Here is a 24720-nt window from a genome sequence, read left to right on the forward strand (position 1 = left end):
GACAAGCTCTTCACAGCAACAGACCATCACAAAGAATAGCTACACCAGAATCCCTCTAATCCAAGAATAATCAGCATCATTCCAAAGAGCAGTATTTCCCTTTTATAACCTCCCAGATTCCAGCAACTCACTGGTTTATGAATTTTCATCAGCTCCAGTGATCTGCGAAAAAACCTAGCCCTAATTTCCCTGTGAAATAAAAGTGATCCCAGGTTACATGACCAGTAAATGCCTTTAAGTAAAACACACCAAAGGGGAAAAAACAACCACCTTGTCCCTGGGCTTCCCAACACTTGGCTACTGTTTCATAAGTTCAACTACTTGATTGAGCAACAAAACACATCTGTACCAATAACCTCAAAAAGCAAACACTATCTCTGATGTTATACCTTCCTCTTCCACGTGCACTGCTTTTCACAGGAATATTACCAGGTAAGTTACTGTTATTTTTGGATACCTACAAGAAGTGAAAATAGCTGGTTAGTTCAGGCAGTATAGTCCTGTCCCCTTTCAAATATGTGTACTTCCATTTCAGTCATTAACAGCCACCCATACTCTAAGGAAAAGGGATAATTACCCACACTGCACACCTACTCAATTCTTTGCCTTCTGGGGAACACAAGACATTGATGTATAACGGCTTTCTGCTCAGGCCTGTCACTTCTGAAATAGCACTGATTTGGTATCAAGTTAATGCTAAGGCACTGCGAAATTTTACATCTATCTGTTCCATGTTGTTTTAAGCTATGAACTAAACTAATAAAAACCCGGAGTGCCAGGAAATGCCTTCCAATGGGAATGAGGCAGCGCTGCTCCATCTTTACCACACTCTCAGGCAGGATAACTTAGGCCAGCTTACTCCCCATCAGGAAGCCTTTCCTAATGTGTTTTGTCAGCCATTAAGAAACCTTACTGAGAGAAGGTGCTTAATCAATTCAGACGTTCTGCTTTGCTTTAACCAGTCATCAGATTTCATTACCTGGAGTTGAAACACACAGTACTGCTATCCAGAAGCAGATGTTCCCAAGGGATGCTGACAGTAAGGAAAAAGAACACAATAAGCAACACAAGTCAATCTTTATTGAAAACTGAAGTATTAATACATAACAATTCTTGTTACAATAAACGTGCTTTTAAGAATTTAACTCTGAGCTCATCTACTCATTGAATTGCATAAAAAATAAAAAAGTATGAATTTTCACAATTGAACTGGCTCAGAATGGGAGCTCCACTCTTTGTGTTGATGCTATCCATAGTTCAATGCAGGAGTGAGTGATGCCTTAAAACTTATTCTGGAAGACAACATTGACCTAAACTTAAAAAAAAGAAGTACCAATAGAACTGCTCGTAAGACAGTTTTAAAAGAAGTCATAAAAAGGAAAGCTGTGTCTATTCTATAACAAACATGGAGAACTATTACTGGGGCCTCTTGTACTTCCTTTGCATGCACTCACTTTTTCAATCTTGGACAGGAGGGCAGCCAATAATAGCATTACAATGAAAAAAAAGGAATTTAAAAAACCACTAACAAATCCATTCTACTTAAAACAAGTCTGTACAGCAGCCAGCTAAAAAAGCTTTCCCAGTTTGCCTGCTAAGTGCCCAAAAGTCACAACAGTTTAGAAAAGCCACGTTCACTTTCTTGATGTTGAAGCTTCAGAGCCCATAAACTGTGTACAATATTAAAAAAACAACACAAATGGACCCTTACTAACAGTGAAATTTGGATGTTTCAGTGTTATGTTTAACCCACACAAGAGAAGTATTCTTTGTCCCTAGACAAGCACTGTTCCTCTTCCCTCTCTTCTGTCTACACACACCCTACTCATTTTTCCTCAACAGCCCCCAAAGAAAGGCATATGCAGCCTGCTGAAAGAGTCAGTCCTTGCTACTTCAGAGGAGGTCTCTGAACGCCCTTCACTCTTGACGAGGCTTGATGCACAAAACTACCCTAACCCTGCTGCAGTTGTTCCTGTTCACTGGCATTCTACCTCACCCCATCTGGGAGTCTCTGCAGGAAGCTTACAGTTGATAAAATACAGGATCAGAAAGCTGACAGTTACAAGAACAATCTGAATGAGCTTAAATCTTTACATTTGTTGAACAGGTGTTCACGTGCACTCAGAGGTGATGATCAATGGATGGCTTCTGACCCTTGGCACAGGCCAAGGTTGGCCAGTGACACCTGCTGGAAAAGGCCCAGTAAGGATCATGCCCATTTCCTACCAGCTACTACACAAACCACACCACAGCAACTGCAAGTTACCATCTGACAGCCACAGCATCTGTCCTCTTTCCCATAAACTCCATCTGAAGCGTCACTATTGCTCATGTTCCCATCATGGGAGGTTTCACACACGTGGTATTTACTACTCTGGCACAAGAGTAAGCCTAGAGTTAAGTGGTGGTATTGAATCGCTGTGCTTGCCTATTCAAGCAAAAATGTGTTCCAGACTCCAACAAATTATGTTTAATGCTGTGCTTAAACAGAGAAGAGTGACAAGTCAGTTCTGACCATCTCTTGCTCAGACACTAAGTGGCCTTACTACCCAAGCAGCAGTGAAGCCACAATTCCATGAAGAGTAGTCAATGTTGAGTACCCTCGTATACAACTCTGTACCATGAGCTACTCTCAGACAACACTAAGACATGGTGGCACTTACAGGTGATCGTGGTAGTTTGGTTTTTAGTGGATGAAGCAGTACAAGGAAGGACTTCAACTAAGCTGAAGGATTTTTTTTCTTGTCTACCACTGCATAAAAGCATTTAACTTGCATAGTACACTCACAAGAAGCTTTCTTGAACAGCATTCCATCACGCCTCCTAGAAATTCCAAGCAGGAGATGGTTACAACATGCACAAGCAAGGTCTAGTAGTAGCTTCTGTTTTCCCACCTAGTGTTTTGTTAACCACCACATCACTGACTAGGGCTACACATTTTTGGTGCCTTATTAGCCATTTCTTTTGCTGCTGCTACATTTAAAAGACATTTTTACCTGTCGTTTCTGACATAGGGAATACCTCGGTTTTAAAAAATACTTTAGATAAACTCAACACCTGAAATTCCAATTAAAAAAGGGAAAAAAAAAGGAAATTCATCTTTCTTGGACTTCTCTTTGTTATTGCTGCAAGTTATTTTCAGTTCCAGGTTTAAAGTAGTTTCTTTATTTTAATCATATAAAGCTGCCATAAAAGTTTGGTTTTGTTTGTTTGGTTTTGTTGTTTTTGTTTTCCCCCCCCCCCATGTGTGTGGTTTTTTGTTTTTGTTTTCTTTTCCTCTTTTTTTGGATTTTTTCTTTTTCTTTAAAGAGAAGCTTGAAATGTCTCCGCTGCACTGGCTCTTCCCATTTGCTGAGGAGCTCTAGTGCAAACACATACTGCGCATTTGTTTATAAAGGAACTCTAAACAGGGAATGTTATATAAAAAGCAGGAGAGAATGTTTTGTAAGACCCTCACTGTGTAAACGCCTATTTAATGATGTACAGTTCCCCCACTGCAGTTTTATACCCATGCTTTCTACTATTTGCAACATTAACATTAAGATAGTTATATATACACGTATTCCCCCCCATCCCCCTGCGCTGTGCTTTTGGTTACTTTCCGTATCAGCAACTGGAGACATGCTCCACCCTCCCAGCAGACTACAACGGATCAGAACTGGAAGGTGTACGTATACCTTTTAAAAAAGGTTCACTTTTCCCCCTGTGGATGAATCCCATAATGCAACTTAGAAAAAAAAAAAGTGCTCAAGTTAAGTGAGACTGCCTAAATGTTATGGAGTATTACACAGAGACCAATTCCAAAGTGACATTTAGGAATCTGAAGTCAGAGAAAATATATAGGAGGTTATATTCATTCCTTACCTATTTATCTATTGCGGCACTCAAAAGTTCTCTCCTATGATTTTCAGAGCTTTAGTTTATCAAGTGGTGAGACAGGAGACAGCAAAGCTTTGAGCTTGTTCTTCGTAGCTTCTCCCCAACATAGTACTGTTCCATTCCTCAGCTCTTTGTTAAAACCATGCCAAGACAACAAAAGGTCACTCTCCATGGGCAAAAATGGACAAATGGCCTGTGTCTGTTCCCTGCGGTCTCTGGCACACCTGACTAATCACAGCTGCAAATCTACTACACAAATGGAATTGTTACACAGACTTGAACGAAGCAGAACAGATTCAAACAAGTTTGTCTGGGGTCATTTTCTGCTCCCTATAAAACCATACGGAAATCTCTAAGCTGCATTAAGTGCTTATGAGTAAGGTTTAAAGTAGTTATCCCACCGACATAGTTACATTCAAGGCATTAGAAATAAGGGGGCCGTCCACTGACAGTGATTCATGCAAAACAAACCTAAACTTTATTAAACAATTAAAAAAAAAAAAGTACAAAATATGGAGAGTGCTTACTGTAAAAAATAAAGTTACTGAAGGCTCTAACCACCAACGGGTTATGTATGAAGGTATGTAAGCCTCCCACCAGGGCAGAGTACTGGAATGGCAGCAGTAAATCAACACTGATGCTAGCCTGAAGCAGCTGCCAAATCTGTATAGGCGCAGAACACCCCAGAACAAAGCCTAGCTAGATACAGAATCTAAACATTTTACTTCTGAATGGAAGTTAACCTACAAGAACAATACAGCCTGATATATTTCTGTGGAAACACTTAAAAGGGAACAACATTTTATAACCATTAACTGCATAATTTATTGCAAGCAGAACGTATCCGAAAAACGAAAATGGCATCCTTCTGGAGTCGTAAGTCAAGCAGGTCTAACAAAACCCTTGATTTTGTGTGCAATATTCAAATTTAAAAGTTTAAAATCCCCCCCATAACAATTTTGGTATACAAATGGGTTCTAAGGCTAGCCCTTTATCTCCACAGCATTTGCTTTGAGGTACTTTTAAAAATTGAAGTTTCAAGAAAGAATATCAGAAATGACTCACTGCCATGAAATGCTGATCTACAGTCAAGTCTTATTTTATGTGCTTCCGAGTGCAATTTAGGATGTAAAAAAGAAAATACTAAGACAAGACATCAAAATGCCATAACCAGCAAATGTCTCCTATTTCAATTATGAACATTTCAGGAAAAAAAGCCCAAACAGCTACTTGAAACCTCTATATTCTGGCAGCCCTACTACAGCATATCCATAGTCCATACTGCAGGTAGCTAAGAACAAAATTGTGTTAAAATGATTTGTTCCCTTTTAACATACTCATCAGGCACACAAGCTTTCCTCAAAATAACATGCAGCTGAACTCCTCATGTTTGTTGTAGAAAGCCTTAGTTTTAGGAAAGCAAGCTGGATCAACTGCACATACATTTTCAACTGACTACAACATCCTTTAGAAAAAAACAGCACGGAATTCCTGAACTGAGAACTAAAAGAAAGTGTTTTTCTGCCAGACTGTCTGGCAGTCTCACTTTGACACATCTTGCATCATATGGAAGATAGTACTGGATGTATCTCCCCCAGGACATGCACTTCATAATGCAGGTGATGTCACCTCCTACTATTCCTAAGAGCCAGTTTTGCCTCAAGGAAGTTTGCTTTATTTACTGGCACACATAGCATTTCCGTCGTCATTTCATTCTGATCCTTAAGAACACCTGTATAACACTGAATCCACATAATGAAAATGAAAAGGTATGAAGTCAACTAATCATGTGCGGGATTTCTACAGCTTGTCTGACTCACTTTCCAGTCACTCCAATTTAGTAGTTGAATTTGGAAAGAATACGTCACTTAGACAAAAAAACGCCCCTTGGAAACTGGCAACTCCATCAACCTGAAAAAGGCTGAAGCACTTATCTAATGTATAGTATGGTATCCTTTAAAGAAATTCACTTTTATGGTTCTACCTTTTAAGACCCTGCATACATTACAACAGTGCATTAGTGATACAAGTTGTAAAATACTTTTCGGTTCCTTTGGATTTGCATATGATGGTTTTTGCATCAGTCACTGCAGGTAGATTGAGCAAGCTTTGTTTTTGTGTTTTTAACATGCATTCAACTAGATATGGATCAGAATAAATTTATACTCCCTTTTTATCATTATAATTAGCTAAAAAATTGCAAGACAGTCCACAAAACAGGGTTTGCTTTAAGACTAACTGCTGGAGTTCCAAGATGTAAGATATGCAGCACTGGAAAAATCTTCTGTGATCAGGAATTAGTAGTGTTTAGCCAAGTGTTGAAAGCATTCAGAAGAAAAGTCCTGGTTGGAGGCATGAGGGCTTCAGCACCAACTTTTAAACCTCAATTTCTTGATTGCATATCTCCCATCTTCAAACCTATGTTAAGAGGGGGGGAAAAACAGTAGGAAGTGTTCTCAATATGTGAAATATTATTTGAGTGTGGCAGAACATTCTAACATTACATGCACCACACTGATATGCACGCACAACAAGTAGTGTATTGTGCTACCCCAGCACTTATCCAGTCAATTGAAATCAATAGGCTTCTAGGTTAAAAGTTCACTGCACTGACTGATGTTTATGTCACGTCCATTCCATCATTAGTGCTTTTGTCTTAAGTACAAGGTGCGATATTGCAAAAGTGGTTTATGTTACATTATCAGCAGTCATGGGTGTAGTCACAGTAATCCTCTCACTTTCTATACTCATGTAATATGACAATCTTGGGTTAAATGTTGTAGGTGAAACAGTTCAAATCTGCAGACTGATACATAGCATCACAGCAAAATCAGAAATGCCTGTTGCATCACTACCTCAAAGAGAATAACAGTCACCTGTAATCACAGAACTCTGGACGCTTAACTGCTGAAACAGAAATCCAGAGAAATTAAAACAGAGTTAACTTTCTCATAAATTAAATGGACTAGGAGTGAAAGTTTCTAATTCAGATGGTCCAACAAGTCCTTATTTCAAATGAAGCTGGTTTACATTAAACAAAACAAAACACACCACCAACAATAAGCAACCCCAAAAAAGCCAACCCCCTGCAAACAACCCAAAATAACCCAGAAACAGCAGCAAGGATCCCGTAAACATGAGGCTTTGTGTCAGTTTAACAAACATTACACCCCCAAAATCCATCCCATCTTATAGCAGATTTCGACATTGAACTCTTTCTCAAAACCCGAGATCTAAATGTTAGTCCTCACTAGAAACACTTTTTCTATGCTGACCACAAGCAGCATGAACTGATACTTACCTGAAACAATGAATATAGGAAATGAGCTCAAGGTTATACTTGTTTCAGCAGCTTGTGATACAGATTCAGCCTCAGAGCAAACCACTTACCTTGCTTACATAATTAGCCAAAGACTACAAAATGACACACACTGCTTCATACGGGAAGCTGAATTCAACAACCAGCAATGAATCTGAAATGCTGAATACATTTCCTCCCAGACGTGTTTTAATAAGGCAAACTTGAGGGTCATTCTTCTGCATTCAGCACTCATGAGCAATGAAAATGATTCTGTGATTTCTGAAGATGCAGACCACTGAAGATGTCTCATGAGGCTTCTTTCCTTTGCAGTGAACAGCTATTAACTAAACAATACTTTCTGTGTATTCTTATTCAAATAGAATACTACCCCAGAGTGCTTACCTTCCAAAAAGTCACCATGCAAGAACCTGCAACACTGTCATTTGTAAGAAAGATAAACTGCTTTCAATTTAAACTCGTAACTTACACTGACTGCCAGGATGATCACCACTGTGGGGGCACATAACTATAGGTTGGTGTTCCTGGAGCCCGGTACGTGGGCATAGTAACTGGATGAGGGGCTACTGGAGTTGGGGAATGAGTTGTCAACAAAGTACCTAGGATGAAGAGAACATGTGTTTCAGTCAGCACAAATTCCAGTACAGAAGGAAAAAAAAACCCAACAAGTAAGAAGGAAGGGAAGGGGGAGAGAAAGAAAGAGTTAGTTTAGAAAGTAATTACAGCTTGCTCATCTTCAATTTAAAATCACCCCAATCTTCAAACCTTTAGGCAAAGGGATCATTCTGATGTTTAGTCCAATGAACACAAAAATGATCATTACTCTACCAGAAACCCTGTGACATAAGCATTAGTTATCACAAAACTTCTTCCCACAGCAGGCTTTACACGCTGTGAAAACATTTCATGGTAGAGATAAGTTGATTGATCAGTTCACCACAGGATGTTAGGGGTTGGAAGGGATCTCTGGAGATCTTTGAGTTCAACTCCCTTGCCAGAGTAGGGCCATATAATGTAATGCAGGTTGCACAGGAACACATCCAGATGGGTCTTGAAAGTCCCCAGAGAAGAAGACTCCACAACCTCTCTGGGGAGCCTGACTGACAGTGAAGAAGTTCTTCCTTATGTTGAGGTAGAACTACTTGCATCCACTGCTCCTTGTCCTATCACAGGGTGCAAGTGAGAAGAGACTGTCCCTTCCTTCTTGACACCCAGCCCTCATATTTATACGCATTTACTAGATCCTCTCTGTCTTCTCCTCTAGTTGTTCTTTGTGTAATTAGAGCTTTGTACAGACTAAGCAGCTTCAGAAACAAACAGGCTGAGATAGCATGGTCTGAACAGTCTCACCCTATAGTGCTTTGTCAAAACAGCAGCAAACACCTGGGATATGGTTGCCCATGTCTGAAATCCCAATGTTAAGTCAGTTTGAGACATGTAACTACTATAATTTTCAGATTCCTCAAATTAAAGGATAAAGCTAGCAGACAAAAACCAGGAAAACAAGCTAATGGCTCTCATTAATTTTAGTTTACTGAGAGGAATGCCTGCTGTGGGTGAATGAGGACATTTCTTCAGTTAATACCCACTGAGTAGCAAAGCACGACACCCCCTCAGTAGACACTCACAGATGAGTCTAGATATTGGTTAAATAACATTTTTTTTCCAAACCACTACCACTATAAGAGTGTGGCAGTAAAAGAGACATCCCAATTCATTTTCTTGGCACAGAAGACCTGCAGGTAGTGCAAACACATCCAATATTACAACGCAATATGCAAAGCAGCTCCGCGATAAGATGGATAGGGTTAAGAACACTGGATTCTTCCTCAGCCTTAAAAGATTGCTGGTTTTGACTAGGCATTAAAAAAAACAAACAAAAAAAAACATTGAAAAGATGAAGTCAGACTCCTAAGATGGTTAAGGTGAGAATTAAGGAGGCAAGAGTAAGCAAAATTCCATAGGGATATAAAAGGAAAACTACCACAATACTAGTATCTGAAAAGAGGATGTGGTATCTCTATCTTTAGAGATGATTGAAGTATTACTGAACAAGTAGGCAGCCAGACCCACTTTGAAGACACTGGACTAGACGACTTAAGAAGTCCCTACTAGTCTGAACAGTTTTATGATTCTGCCAAGCACACCTCTAGTTATCACATTTTCATAATGCAGCTGTATTCTGTCTCCACCTGAGAAGAGTTTCATCATGGAAACAGAGGAGTTCTAAGTCCACACACCTGCTGACATTGCCATAGTAGTCCCAGCCACCATTCCCATGGTCACACCGTTTCCTCGTGGTGGCGGAATCGGAGCAGGATACATGGTTGCTGGCATGCCGTTGGGTTGCACAACTGTGGTGTGGTGAATTACGTGGGGTGGTGCTGCATATAAAGGCTGTGTGTAATAAGTGCCTTGCTGTTGAAGAAAGAAAACAAGCAGATTAAGTAATTACAGTCTGCCCGCTGGGGAAGATAAATTATGTCTTCCTTCAGGAACGTGTCATAAAATAAAAGCACTAAAGATGCAGGGCATCTTACAGAGCAGAAACTAAAACATTCAACTACTCAAATGGTGTTTCACTGCCAACTTTACCATTTAGCTCCTTTCTAGGGCATTTAGGATAAAATTCAAAGCACAACTCCAGTGCTGACCATACCTGCCACAGCAAGTGCTCACTTGTCATTCACCCCCTTTGTTTCCTACATTTTAATACACTAATCTATGACTGAACTTCCTTCATTCTTTCCTAATTTTTGATTCAGCTGCTTTTAAAGACCCACAGATTTCTGATAAATCTAAATACAGTAAACAGCCTGGACAAAGTTTGTTACATGCTTATTAACTCCCTTCAGCTACTGCATACATGTCAGGCAAGTTTCCTCCATGCAGAAAGAGGGGCAGCTTTTCCCCAAAACATCACATTTACTGAGGTCTCTTAATTCCATCCTTTCTAAATAGTTTTCAGCAGTTTTGGTAGTACAAGACATGGTAAACCCCTGAATCACAACAGGGGCATCTTAAAAAAAAAAAAAGAAAAATCACAGCATCCAGCATACATTTTTCAAACTACTGCACCTAGTGTCTCTTCAAAGACTAAGCACATTATGAGTAAGCACTGGGTAACTTGTGAGAAAGAGCATGCACAGACACACTCGATACATCACTATATTAAGAACTCTTACTGTAGGTAGGTAAAAATTCTCTCCATCCACAAAGAAAACATGTGATGTACAGTGTAGAGTTCAACAGAGTTGTTTGGTTTGCTCATTTACCTGTGCATACGGGTTCTGCTGTGGATAGGCACTTCGAACAGGGTACACAGCAGTCTGGTAGGGATTTGGAGATGACGAATATGGTGGCACTGCTCCACTGGTGGGTGAACAAGATACTTTATATGGAGTGCCTGGTGTGTAACCTGAAACAAAGGTAAATCTGCATTAAAAACATGAAAAACGTGTCAGTACACTGCTTTCTGAACTCAGAGATAACAATTTTATTGATTTCCAGCTTCCTTAATCTTTATGTGAGCACTCCACAGGCAAGTCTCAAGCACAAGCTCTAGCCTTCACACAATTCTGATACCAGCCTGAAAGTAAGACTTGACTATGTCAACCACGCATGAAATGTTTAAATGTATTTTTGCACAACTTGCTTTTCTATCTATGGCTATGAGATAGAAAAGTGAATTTTGATTTTTGTAGTAATATCATGCAACACTTGGAACCAGCACATGAGGCAGCATTCCTACATAGGAATTTGGCACATCCTAGTATCAGCTCCCTAAAGAGTACTGGCAAAACATCTAAATGGTTAAGTAACCGGCAATTGCCCTCTGTAGAAAATGATGCAGCACAAGAGTTGCAATTTCTAGTCAGAAGCACACAAAGAGCTCAAGAAAAAATTTCAGAGAACAGAGGTAAATAATCTGCAATCTGTACTTCAACTTGCATCTATTCTGTTTGGTTTTCTGGCATTTTCTAGACTGGTTAAAGTAAATATGAAAGGCCCTACCTTTAAAACATGACCTTACAATGCAAACTATTCCATTCTTAAAAGGGTAAGTAGCAAGTGCTGCCTCAGACCATGCCTAAAGACAGATTTTCTGTAATTTCTCCTACCCTCATCAGATAAGGTCTCAGGATAACAGGACCAGGGTTTGATGAGTCATGGAGGACAGAACCATTGCTCCTGCACACTACACTCTCAAGATTATATACAGCCTAATGGCCATGGCGGGAATACAAATACCTCAGCAGCAGCATCTACCAGTGCTGACATTCAGAGTAGTAAACAACAGGCATCACCTGTTCTACAGAAAGCATCAAGGCCCAGGTCTGTGCTAGGATGAAAAGATCTTGGGCCTCATGCAGATCCACCACACTGGAATTGCACAAACTAGTACTAAGGCAACACTAGGAAGAAAATACACTTTGTAATCATAGGAAAAACGAGACTGTGAGAACAGAGATGAGGTTGATTTTAAAAACTATCTAGAATGTGTTGATTTAAATACAGAGAACAGATCTGAAGCCATATAGCAGAGAGCACACTGGCATTTATGATGGGAAAGATCAGTCTGTGCAGATGGCATGATGACAGATAGCCTTGATTCCTCTTGCAGAAGTCTGAGTTTCTTCCCAATTTCATTCTGCCCTTCAAACTGAAAATGTTACTGAAGAAAAGTTTACTAAGTATGTCTCTTTTATTAATAAAATAGAATTTATGACCTTTAGAGACACTAAAGCAAGCTACCACAGCACTTACTCTTTAACTGTTGTTTTTTTTAGAGATCCTAAGTATTTGACAAGTGGAGCATGCTGAGAAAGTAACTTCTATTTCTAGAATGGGGAGCTATTTGTGTTGATAAACTCAGACACAAAATGCTGAACAAGAAGCACCACTGCTGAACTACAGTTATACCCTCAGCCAAGCCCGTTCTCATTCTGAAAACTCACTTGATACATCTGCACAGGCAATTTAACTTTCATTCTTCCAAAGTAGTACCTCTGTGCAAGAGGTATTCTGCCTTCCCATTTAACTTTTTTCATCCTTAAAACGGATCAAAGATCTTAAAACTAAACCACATAGTTATTCAAAAACCACAGAAATTTAAGGTGGTACTGTAAGAAGGTACCCTTTCTGAACAGCAGTGGCACAACACATTCAAACAGTGCTGTGTGATGTGAACTCATAAAAGGTTTGATTCTACAAACAAGCAGTTACAACATAAAAGGGGGGAAACCCATCTGTTAGGACAAAGTACTTCAAGTTGTTATCCGCCTGAATTAGAAGATCTGGACATTCTGAATTTCTGTTCATAGTTTAAAGAGTAGCCAAAAAATTAAAGCTATTCTTAGTTCTGAAAAAAGCTATGTTCCTATTCAATAGCACTAAGGACTCCGGTAGTAGTACCTTCACAAAAAAACCTAAGGGCATTTGCAGATGATATACACTTCTAGAGCTCTTTATTCCTTTTCTACACAAAAGTGAAAAATTTCTTACTCTGTTCTATAGCATGAGATATATTCTAAGATTAATCATTGCAAACCAATCTTACAACACGATGAAATCTAACAAGTAAAACAATATTCCCCAGAAACCACAATCTTTTATTACAACATAACTGACATGGAGGAAAGCCCACAGTCAACTGCATAAAATCATCAGTGTTGTGATTTGGTAGATTGATTATGTGCAGCTTATCCTCATCTTCCTGCAGTAGGACACTCAAACTGCAACCAGTAATAAGACTGGAAACTACCTTCCAGTTATTTCATCACAGGATCACAATCTATAGCTACTCCTCTGCCCAGCTGCAGGAATCCTAGTGATACAGACAGTTGAGCACAGCAAGCAGAGACATCACTAAGATAATCTCAATCATGAAACTGAAGAGCCTGTTAGCAATACAAGATGGTAATAAAAACTCCACATATAGTTTTGATTCCTGTGCTAAGTTATACCCCTGATGGGAGCTGTTCTCCCTTCAACATCAAAGAAGCTCTTAAGCAATCCAATGCAGACACAAACCGGTCCCCCTAGATGTGACACTTGCACAGAGGCAATACCCTATCCAAACAATACTTTTTTCCCCCCCTTCCTATTACTGGAGCTTATAATGTCCATCAGTTTCCCTGTCTTAAGGCTGAAGAAAAGCCAAAATCAGTTCTGTGTTCACTATACCTCTAAGCAGAGACTCAGGTTGTAGCAACCAGAATACTCCACAGTTTCGAGGAAAGCTACACATTTCTAACAGGTTCTGCAGGCAAACGTTTTAGATGACATACTCTTGCCTCAGTAAATACTGCTAGCAAACCCTTTTGGGAGTCTCCTGGTAGATAATGAAATACCATGCGTTACAAATACTGAACTTCAACAATGCCAGCAGGTTTCCACAACCTCAGCTTCCCAGTTTCAAACAGCATTCTGTCCTATCCCCACAAATTACACAAGGGCATTCAGCAACAGATAGTTTAGGTGATGTGTACCTCCAGAAAACTGGCATAATCCATAAGTGCAACATAGCACAGAACCACATTAACAAAGCAGTATAACAAATTCCTTAGTACACAGGGTGAATATTGTTCTTACCAGATGTATGTTCCCGCTTTAAGTAGAAATTAAAGCTGAAAGTTTCTGCTTTGTTTCAAGCATTCATCATGTGAAAATCATCAACTAGTCAAAGTAGGCTATGTGAACACAACTTCAATGAATGCTTTGGTTCCTCTTCTATCTGTTTTTCCATCTCCCTTCTCCTATGCTCATCACCCTTTTTCTGATATGACAAGCATGCAACTATGGTTATCTAATTCCTCCCCCAGTATCCAATATAGACCAACCAGGCTTTCCAGACAATTAGTTTATGCAAGACCATTTTAAGGGCAGAAAGAAGACAGCAAGCTGAACTTGGAAAGATATGACTTAAGAACAAGGATGAAAAAGAATTTTGAGGACAAGAGGAAAAAAAAAAAAGGGAATCTGAAAAGAACATGTAAGATGCAAAGCCAGCAGAATCTCGCAGCAAGTCAAGGGAAATGTGATGCAATCCTCAAGTATCAGCCTGAAATAAAGAAACAACAACTAAAAAACTCAGCTTTTTCCTTTTCTGAAGGGGAAAAGAATATGGCTTAAGATTTTAATTTTTCAGAATATTCCTTACAAGTCACATCCAAAGCAATGCAGAACTTATCCTACAGTAAAAGCGCCACTGTAAGCTCCTACAGCTTTCCCCTCCTTTTGTGGTTCTAAAAAATTCCAAGCTTTGGGTTCCTGCTCTGACATGATCTATTACACATACCTGTTTGGAAGGTAGGATTTGCTCCAGGATACATATTAGGGGAATAGGCAGGAGCAGCCGCTGCATAGCCCATTGGGAAGCCAGCTAGAAAAAAGAATGCCAAAGTTATTTTCTAGACTTGACTGCACAGTCTAATCAGACTTTCAAAGATTCTCACTGTACATATTTTAACTAAGTTAAGCTAACAGATGGCCCTCAATCACACCTCAACTGAAACACTGGGCTCCTCTTCTCCCAGGCCACCTGAAGCTAACAGGTAAGGAGTCACAAGTGCCTTTCTCCCTTACATTCCCATTCCAGCAAATCTCAAAGTTTGTCAAACTTCGTGCAACTATTAACTTCTGCCCTCCCTCCCCTGAGATTTAAGATCTGGTGTAAAATATTTCTGAAGTAAATGGACTTTTCAAAGAAACAAATGTCTAAAGGTCAGTTACCCTTGACTCTGCAGATCAGAGATATCCCAATTTGAGAGTGCAAAGCAACCACAGGTTAGTCCACAAAGCTTGTTGCATTTGACACAAACCTGTCATGGCACTCAGGTATCAAACAAGCTCACCAGTCCCAGGCACATATTGTAACAATTTAAGAGTAACACACAATTCACTGAGGTATCAGCACCATGACAGGCAAACACTTCTCCACCAGAATACAGCCACCATTATGGCTGAGCTAACAGCACTGTGTGCTGGCCTCCAACACATGGCAAAACACACCATTAGCAAAAACTAGTTACTTGACGGATACAAAGTTGGGTTAGACTGCAATTCTGAACTGTGAAATTGTGATAGAAAATTCTGAGTAACTACTATTCATTTCCCCAATAACTTACATTATTCCAAACCGTACAACCAACTAATATCTGCATTCAGAAAGACTAACTCTGCCAGATTTTGTTACCAGCATAGAAAGATTTCAGCTCCTCCATTAGCTGTCAAGCCTAAAACTCCTAAACTCCATTCAAATTTGAAGGGTTTCTGTTGCATTCTACAGATCCCAGAATCCCTGGTAATTACTCCTAACAATAAACATTCCTTAGCTCAGGACTATATATGCAAACTTACGCTTTGTAAAGCGCCCTGTAAACATATCAAGTGGCATACACTTGGCACCACTACCAAGTGGTCAGCATGGATAAGACTATGAAAAGCACTAGGCTTAAAAATCAAAGGTCAAAATAGCATATCCAACTCATAACAACTTTTCAGATTGTAAATACCTTTTAAGTTTTCAAATTCAGGAGCTGTGAGTGAAAAGCTTTAGTACAGCTTTACATCTTACTCTAAATGACTAGTAAGTGTAAAATTATTTAGCCCTGTGCTCTTTCTTCACAGATTTAGACCCACAGCGGAGCACAAAACCAAAAACCAACCACAACACACACAGACCTACTTTTTATTTTAGAGAATGTTTTGAGTTTTTCCCCACAATCTTTTAAGACTGAAACATGCAGCTCAGCACACTATCTGTAGCAGGGTAAAACCATAGACCTTATTGACTAAGCTGAATTTGAGGGTTACAGTTGTAAAACCTCACTGACTGCTGTAAGGAAGAATTTTGAGTGATCAACTTGTAGCATGACATTTAAGGCACTTTTATAACAATTCTACTTCAATTCCATATACTGGGGTTACGGTAATTTACACAAAGTGAAGATCAGCAAATATACAATACTTACTAATTCAGGATGTCAGTATAACAGTATAATAAAATATTAGCACTTGTAATACTGTTTAATCTGCTATTTATGAATTTACAATAGTGTATCTTCCTGAGTAAATTAAGGTACCACTTAGAACAGTATAAATAGGAGTTTCAATGTAATGCAAAAATGGTTTTAAGTACAAATGAAACCCCAGTTGATATAAATCTGTTCAGAAAATTAACAGCTATAAAAATAGTTATATTTAAATAATACATAGTAATCTTTACCTAAAGCAAAATAAGGCCTTGAAAATGCAATATAATAAATTATATAAAATAATTGTACTGCAACTGGTATTAGTTAGTAAAACACTGGTCCTTGTCCTACTATAAAATTACTGTAGTCCACACACCTCAGCCAGTTACAGAGAATAAGACCACCCTGCGGGAATCATGGTTACACGGCACCAGCTTGACAATTTATTACTGCACCATTTCAGTCACTCAACAGACAAAAAAAACCACTGCAACACAGGTTGTGTTTTCCCTGTATACTGTGAAAAAAACATGAAAGGTACACTAATTTGAGGGGAAAAAGAGTATCTAAAAAGCAAAATCAAGTAACAAAAAGGTTTTTCAGACAATCAAGTCAAAAGTAAAGGAAATGCATTAGGGCATGAGAATTAAGAAGGCACAAAGAAAAGTGGAACAAGAAAACAGGAATTCCAGTATACTACCTAGGCTGAAAAACAAATTTAAATGTGTAAATACCATTAGGAAAATAGAATACAACTACAAAGAATACAAAAGTAACAGCACAGGAAACAATTCAATCACAGAATAGTCTTGTAAAAGCTACAAAAGTTTAATTGGTTTGATACATAAAGTCTGTGCTGAGAGACCCTTCAGCCTCTCTCAGGGTAGAGATAATATCCCTTAGTCTGCAGATACCAGGAGAAAACAAACCAACCAACCAACCCCACACAAACAAAAACCCACAAAAAAACCTCACAAAAACCACAAAACCACCTGAGAGAGAGAACTGCATCAAGACATACTGCTTGAAGTGTTGCAGAGAGGCACAGAGCCCTTTCTCTTCAGCAGCCTTCCTGCATACTTCTGTCCAAATCTAATTATTGCATTATCCAACTTCTGAACTATGGGGACATCAGAAATAAAGCCTGCTTGCATACATCAGGATGTGATGGGGGAAAACCCTAGTGAGAAACTTGAAGCCTAATGACAAGCACAGAAAGCAAGAAATACGTTTAATTTCTGCTTAAAAAAATGGTTTTGTTTATTTTCTTGGTCACACCTTTGATGCTATGCTTCAGGCAATCAGATAGCATAAGCAAGAATTAACCAACTAGCAGCAGAAATAGACTGACTCCTCTTCTTGCAGAGTGTAATTATTAGAGCTACCAAAATAAGCTGCTCTGGAAGAGGTATTGAAGTTAGAAATATACCAGAACTAACATCACTCTTGAAATGTCACTGTTACAATTTTAAAACCCCCACCCAAATTCCAAGAGATTACCTTACAGAAAGCCATTCAGAAGTGACAATTTGTGCTTATAAATTTAAATGTGGCCATTGGAATGGGCTGTCCAGGGAGGTGGTGGAGTCACCATCCCTGGAGGTGTTCAAAAGAGGATTGGACGTGGCACTTGAAGCCATGGTTTAGTTAGTCATGAGGTGCTGGGTTACAGGTTGGATTGGATGATCTCTGAGGTCTTTTCCAACCTTATTGATTCTGTGATACAAACAAACTGAAACACACTGAAAACCAGTTACTTACCTGGATAACCAATTCCTTTGGCATTTGCATAGGGAACCCCAGAAGATCCAGGGCTATACACAGGATTCATGATTTCAGTAACTGAATAAGGGGAAAAAAAGAGAAAAGAAAAAAGTATTTACTCAAGTACAGAAAAACTTCAAAATCTTAGCAACTAAAAGGGGACTAGAAATGGGGGAAAGCACCTCAGAAGAAAAAGTAATACAAGAAAAAGCAGCAACTTCACTTGTCAACACTGAAGCTGTACCTACAAGCAAGTCTGCAGAAATAAGCTTCAAGGCATTGCAACCCCCAATTGGCTAGACAAGGTCTGAGAAATTAAACACTCTGTTGTAAAGCATCCTTGCAAAGTATTTCCATCCCTACAAGTTCCTCCATGGTACACAAACCCACAACCTACTGCAGGAGATCGAAGGTGGTGGGACTTCTCACCCCATGTCATCTATCAATTGCATTATATCAATCTTGATTTCTTCGCATTTCTTACTTGAAGCACCTAGCCAAGGAATGCAAATACTTACAGTCTTATTACCACTGGCATGTCAAGCCTGGAATTCTAGTCCTTTACCAGCACTACATTTGTCAGCTGTCAACAGCCCAGGTATTGCAGAAGTAAATGTTAAGAGACTTTCTCTATTAGACTCTCATTAATAGTTATTTATGTGGTTACTTGCTGCTAAGATCTTCAGAGCCTATGACAAGCTGACAGTTGGGTCCAGTCATTTCTGGCTTATACAGTCACGCAACAAAAAGGCACTTACAGCTAGCACCACTGGCAGGAATAAAAGCAAATCCTGTTTTAAAAGGGGAAATAAAATGGCACTGAAGATGCTTCTCAAGTTTTTCTAGCAGGCCTGTGTACTTCTGGGAATATAAATCACTGCGTCACAGCCCACAACCAAGCCTGCCATGCGTCTCTTACTGTTTGCAACTACTTCTCTAATATTCAAAAAAGAAATTCCGTATTTTAACACCAGTATCTTCAGCCATCTGTTTTTCTGCACATATTTACAGATTTACCACATCTTTTCCTGCACACATCCATTTTTAACTACAAATAGCCTCTAATATCAAGACAGGAGGGCACACTATAAAACCAGACTGATACTTGAATCACTTCCCCTTTTAGATCCTGAGATGCTGTCTTAGTGTGTTAGGTGATTTAACAGTTTAACAGTTCTTTGTAAGTAAAGTTTATGAAGCAAAACCAAGTCACAATTATGTATACATTCCTTTACTTACAAAATACACTATGGCAGGAATCCGAGTTTGTCAGCAGAGCTGCACTGATGAACTTGTGCTAAGTGACTGTATAAAGCATAAGTAGTTTGCTTTTTAAAGCAATGCTAAAAACAACTCTATGCTAAGAGTTTTAGCAGCACCTAGTACTCAACTGAAGTACAAGAACCGTTTGTGCAAAATTAGGAAATGAGAAAGTAAGTGCTCTTAGAAACTTTATCATCACATTTCTTGGACTTTTCCACACATAAGCCTTGCAGTAAGACTAACTTAAATAGAATTGCTTCTATTTTTTTCAACCTTCATAGTTGATTACATATTAAGATGACTGAATCCGTTAAGAATGACTTAAAAAACAAGAAACCTGCCATTTACATTGCTTAGAATACAAAAAAGCTTCCAGGAGCAGCATGTTTTCATCACCTGACCAATATTCACAAAGCAGTTTGATGCAAATCTCATCGGAAATGTTCTACGGTAAAAGTGTCATCTTCAAGTATACAGCATTATATTCCACTGGACCCCTCACCCAGTTTTGGTAGCAATAACTGCTGCTCATTTGCATCTCTGCTATCATTGCAATGTTGATTTTGTCACATGTTGTCTAAAGAAAAAAAAAAATCCCATGAGATTCAAGCTTCACTCCAACATTTTTGAGTTGTAGGAAAAAAGCCTAAAGGAAAGTGAGTGCATGCCTCCACTCAAATACAAACAGCACTCTCCCACACACCCATATCCCCCCAAATATGCTACTGTTCCGTGCAGTCTCTACAGTAGTTAGGAATAAAGGCGACCTATATTCATTTCTCGCACCTTCTGAATGGCAATAAGAAACAAAGAGGCCAGGAAAACCAGCAAGAGCATTCTTCAGGTTTGAGTGAAAAAGAAACAAAACAACCCAACTATTAGAAGAATTGGTAGTCAATTACTGTGGAAGAACACAAGGACATACATTCTGAGGCATGAAAGCTACAGAGAAGGTCAGACAGCTCCTTGGACTTGATCTCAAAGGAAGTACAGATTAAGAAAGAAGAATTCCACTTAAGTAAGGAGGGAAAAAAACACCCTATGCCACAGGGAGCCTGCAAGCTGCCTCTTAAGAGAAATAACATCAAATTCCACTTCAAATACATCCATACTTCTAAATTTACGTGTGTACACACATTAATTTATCTTTGGTTGCACAGGTATGTCCTTTCACCACTTCTACTTTCACACTTAAGCTTTCACCACTGAGATGAAAGTAGAGATCCTCCAGCCTACCAAAACTGCTTACTGTTTTTGTAGTGTAGAAAAAGTTTCACATTGCTCCTAATTAAAAATAATTGTTTTCAGTTCTTCTCTGAAGATCCAACATGCATACATATAATTATATAGTATTATCCGGTGGCTGCAATCATCCCTCTCGATATAATTTTACTTGGAAGGACATCTTTTATATTAAAGTATGGAACTTTGCAGTCTGTTTCCCCATAATGTTCAAAGTCCACAACAAAACCACTAGGGAAACTAGTGTAAAGTGAACCCAAAGAATCACAGCTTTCAACCTTTTTGTTGGTGCTCCGTCCAAAGCATTCTCATGTTAATGTGTATGTAAATAAGTGTCTACTGTGCAGCATCTGTATATAAATTGCACAGAGTCAACTGTATATAAATTACAGTCAACTAATTCTTTCAGCCAAAATTAAGGTAATCATGCTTATTACAGATGCTGCAATTAAAGACTATGCAAACATGCCTGGGAAGTATTAGTGCTTCTCCTTTCATTCTTGCCAGAGCCAATCAAACTCAATTTGATCATGCCTGTTAAATCTCATCTTGGTCCCTTCCATCTTAAGCCATTCTATGATCTTGATAGAGATAACAGGACAATCATCCTCCTCTTAGAACCTGATTTCAGGAAGCCCAGCACAAAGGCCAACTGCTGCTAATGCTGAAGCTCTAGCAGGCTAAATTAGGTAGGCTTTTACATGTAGTTTTACCTGCTACACTCAGAATTATTATCACGTTTCTGGGAAACTCTGCTTTTAAAAATCATTTTATTGAAATACATGCAGAAACCAACAAATAAATGCAAACACATTAAACCAAGCTGCACATTCCTTTTTAATAGATATATTTTTCTCACTATTTCTTTTCAGAATTGTGCAGAAACACAAATCAGAACTAGATCTAGGGAATGCCACTTTGTGCTCATTTTATGGCAAATTCATCACAAGAGTTGGGGAAGCATCTTCGAGTACCTTGCCTAAAGCACACTGCTGTAGCCTGCTAATGCTTTATAGTTCCACTGGAACTTAAGCAGACTCACAGTAAGTTATTATAGCATTTAGCATCAATCCATTCTAGAACACGTTTGCTATGAAATTGTACAAATGACCCAGTTTTCACTTACATAAAGTTCCTTAACAAACTTAATTACCGTCTTGGCAACTGTTCCACATTTTACCCATTTGATTTGATTTCCAAAGGTTTATAGAAGTACAATTTCTAAATGCCTGGTAGTTTGCAATGTAAAAAGAAAGTTATTTTCACTGCTAAGTATCGAAGACAATTCAGCTCTTCAAATAACTGACACTGATTAAAGTCTCAGTTGCACTACATTCTGTTAGAACTCCAGCCACCAAAATAGGCCCTTTGATGCAAATGCTAAGCCAAATAACAGCCACTTTTGTAACAACTACAGCAGGCATTCAAGACTTAACGAAGTCAAAGACAACGCATCCCACACTGCATTAGCATTTGCAGGTAGCATGCACTTTATTTATTCCATTCATCCAAGACTCAAAAAAAGGTTACTGAAACAAATAAACCCATGCCCTGTTTCGAACAGGGGTAGTGTGATAGCCCATGATCAGAGATAGCTGGAATCTGTTTACCCAGAACTGGCGTGCTTCTGGCAAGCAACACTACTCCTGTACTAGGACAGCACTGGCACTCTTAAGCCCTCTGCAAACTAGATCGGCTAATTCGGCTGGCAGAATCCTGGAGTCTGCTGGAGGTTTCTGGGCAGAGGGCTGCTACGTTTTCATCCTACAGCTTCAGAGAGCAGAGACACATCAGCAAACGGCTAAGGCGGCACCAGTCCCAACACAAGGAAGGGAGCAGGACTGGACAGTGGCAGTACAGACTGAGGCTGCAGAAATCACAGCCTGCAAAAGGACAATTAACAGCTTTGCCCAAAGTTCACACATGAAGTAAAATACAAAGCTGGAAATGTCATTCATATTCAAGTGTTCCTCCCCTGCTTGAGTTACAAGATATTCTTGTCATAAAAGATAAAAAATAGAATCTCTGCAATGCTCCTTCCACATTTTAGGTGCATGCATTTTTTTTAAAGAGCACAAAAGAATAGAGCAATTCTGATTTTTTAATCCTTTCTTAGGAATTAAATTCTCACCCATAACCCTATTCTACTCACAGTTGGTTTTGGTGTCAAATTGTATGTATTAACACTGACACTACTTGTATCCTGCATGGACAGTATGATTATGTATAAAAGACAATGGAAATAGTTCTGTATGTCACTCACAAAATCTGTATCAACTTCACTGGTACATCTGTGATATTGCTCTACTCTTAAAAAAAACCACAAAACCCAAACCTAACAATCCAGAACATTGCCAAAAGAGCTTTTTTCATCAAAAAAAATCCCTACCTATGGAATGAGTAAACAGCCCATCACTTCTCAATGTCTACAATTTCTATGGCTGCTATTGCACAAGAGGATCAAAGTTGTCATCTCCTATTCCTGAATCTCCTGCAAAGCGCTGAGATCACGTATATTCTTATTGCAGAGAAGTGGAACAGTACATCAAAACACCAAGAGTTCCTTACAGTAAGGATCTTAGAGGCCTGTTTATTGCCACTTAGGGGACATTAGCCAACTATGATGAAAAAAAATACACCACCAACAAACCCATCTTCAGCACCATGAATGACCCATATTCACAAGTTTTTAGTTGAATCCTAAAGCTTTGCCTCTTGGTAATTTTTCCCATGCAGCACTTTCTCATTGTTAATTTTCCATTTATTCCACATTACTTTCTAATACAAGAGGAAACTGTCACAAGTTCCAAATTGATAGTCTCCACAAGCCTCTTAATTCCTCCTACATTTTAACCTGAAAGTTAAAAGCATGTAATTGCTACCCCAAATCTACAAGTTGGAAAGCACACAATCTATGAGCATGGAAGTTTTATGACACTAACAACTACACATCTTACAGTAAGATCATATTAGAGCAGACAGAAAGTCTAGTCAAATTAGGCAACATGCATGCTACTACTGAACATTTAAGAACAAATTAAGTCCAGCTCTTCTCAGGCCAAGAACCATATACCTCCCCTTTCTTAAAGCCTAACTTTTTCTCAGTGTGGAACACATCACTTAGCTGGTGCTCATAGAGTGGCTTCAAACCTCCTAGAGAAGTGCTGAAAACACTGTTTGCACCAGGCCTTTTTTCATCTCACAAAACTTCCTAGAAGCAGCTACAGATGACTAAAACGTTATTTCTTCCCCCAGCTCCCAGATATAAAGGTAACGGGGCAAACAGGACGTGCAAGCCACAAACAGTCGAAGCTTACTGATCCTACGCATTTGAAAATCCCACCAACAGATACCCTCGTGACGCCGTACCGAGTGTTTATGAAGTTAGCAATGGGACAATCTTCAACCTACATCAGTAACCAGCACTACAGACCTACCATGCATTCAAGTCCAACCTACTCCATAACGGGCACCGGAGCTCGCTGCAGAGACAGGAATCAAGAGGGGACAGAACCAGGGGCGGCCGCGGGCCCTACTCGCAGCGGTGCCGTGAGGCTCTCTCCCGAACCTGCCCATCACCTGCCGCCACTTAAAGGCCATCACAGACACCTGTTACGGAGCCCTCCGGCCCCCAGCACCGCCGAAGGTTACTCGCTGCCCCGCCTGGCGGACAGCAGCGCGCAGCTGCCCGCGAGCCTCAGCGCTCTGCTCGGCAGCGGCCGCAGCGCTGCCCGCGCCACAGCAGCAGTACAGGAGACCGCCCCCCCGCCCCTGCGCCGGCACCTGGGATGGCGCCACCGCCACGGCCCTGCAGCCACAGATGAGATCGCCCGAACGGCTAAAAGAAAAAGGCCAAGAAGCCGGCGGCGCAGGCCGCGGAAAAGGTGCTGGGCCTGGGCTCCCTTACATAACGGACCCGGTGGGGAAGAAGGAGAGGCTCCGGAAGCCGGCAACACCCGCGTCCGCGACGGGCCTCGACGCCTCGCACTCACCGGGCTGCGGCGCTTCGTGGTGGCGGCCCGGCCGTCGCTGGCTGTTTCGCTGCGTATGTGCGTGCGTGCGTCCGTGCGTACACGGGTGCGGGAGGCGGCGGAGGGGCGGGGCAGCGGGCGGAGCCCTGTGCGGGTTGGGGGTGTTGCAGGTGGTGGGGGGGGACAGTGGCCACCAGGCGACTTCGGCTGCTCCGCGCCCGTCCGCTCCACAGAACTGCGCACCGACCCAGGCCAACGTCACTTCCGTGGGGGAGGGGGCGCGCTCCGCGAGGGGGCGGAAGCT

At 40.2% G+C, this 24720-nt stretch overlaps 1 protein-coding gene across 3 annotated transcripts; it reads right to left on the reverse strand.

Annotated features, from left to right (window-relative positions):
- Positions 1-1061: 1061 nt before the first annotated feature.
- FAM168B (family with sequence similarity 168 member B) lies at positions 1062-24654 on the reverse strand. 3 transcript variants are annotated; one of them, XM_068145266.1, is made up of 8 exons: positions 24438-24654; positions 17938-18018; positions 14499-14582; positions 10474-10616; positions 9439-9616; positions 7668-7797; positions 6756-6783; positions 1062-6297 (listed from the first exon to the last, which is right to left on the reverse strand). In XM_068145266.1, the coding sequence occupies exons 2-6, from the start codon at positions 18005-18007 to the stop codon at positions 7685-7687; spliced, it is 588 nt and encodes a 195-aa protein (XP_068001367.1). In that variant the 5' UTR covers positions 18008-18018; positions 24438-24654; the 3' UTR covers positions 1062-6297; positions 6756-6783; positions 7668-7684. The 3 variants fall into 3 exon arrangements, with proteins under 3 accessions (XP_068001367.1, XP_068001365.1, XP_068001366.1); XM_068145264.1 differs by lacking the exon at positions 6756-6783 and having other exon boundaries at positions 24438-24652; XM_068145265.1 differs by lacking the exons at positions 6756-6783; positions 24438-24654 and adding an exon at positions 24353-24371.
- Between the last annotated feature and the right edge of the window lie 66 nt (positions 24655-24720).

Source organism: Melanerpes formicivorus, unplaced genomic scaffold, assembly GCF_026170545.1.
Source record: "Melanerpes formicivorus ecotype bairdi unplaced genomic scaffold, bMelFor1.0.p_v2 SCAF_12, whole genome shotgun sequence".
NCBI lineage: Eukaryota > Metazoa > Chordata > Aves > Piciformes > Picidae > Melanerpes > Melanerpes formicivorus.

Excerpts from the sequence above, each read along its gene's own strand:
- FAM168B (XM_068145266.1), bottom strand. The coding sequence starts at position 18,007 with ATGAATCCTGTGTATAGCCCTGGATCTTCTGGGGTTCCCTATGCAAAT. Across the intron at positions 14,583-17,937 it reads CAAAGGAATTGGTTATCCAG|CTGGCTTCCCAATGGGCTAT; the intron begins GTAAGTAACTGG and ends TCTTTTTTCTAG. Across the intron at positions 7,798-9,438 it reads TACTATGGCAATGTCAGCAG|GTACTTTGTTGACAACTCAT; the intron begins GTGTGTGGACTT and ends TCTTCATCCTAG.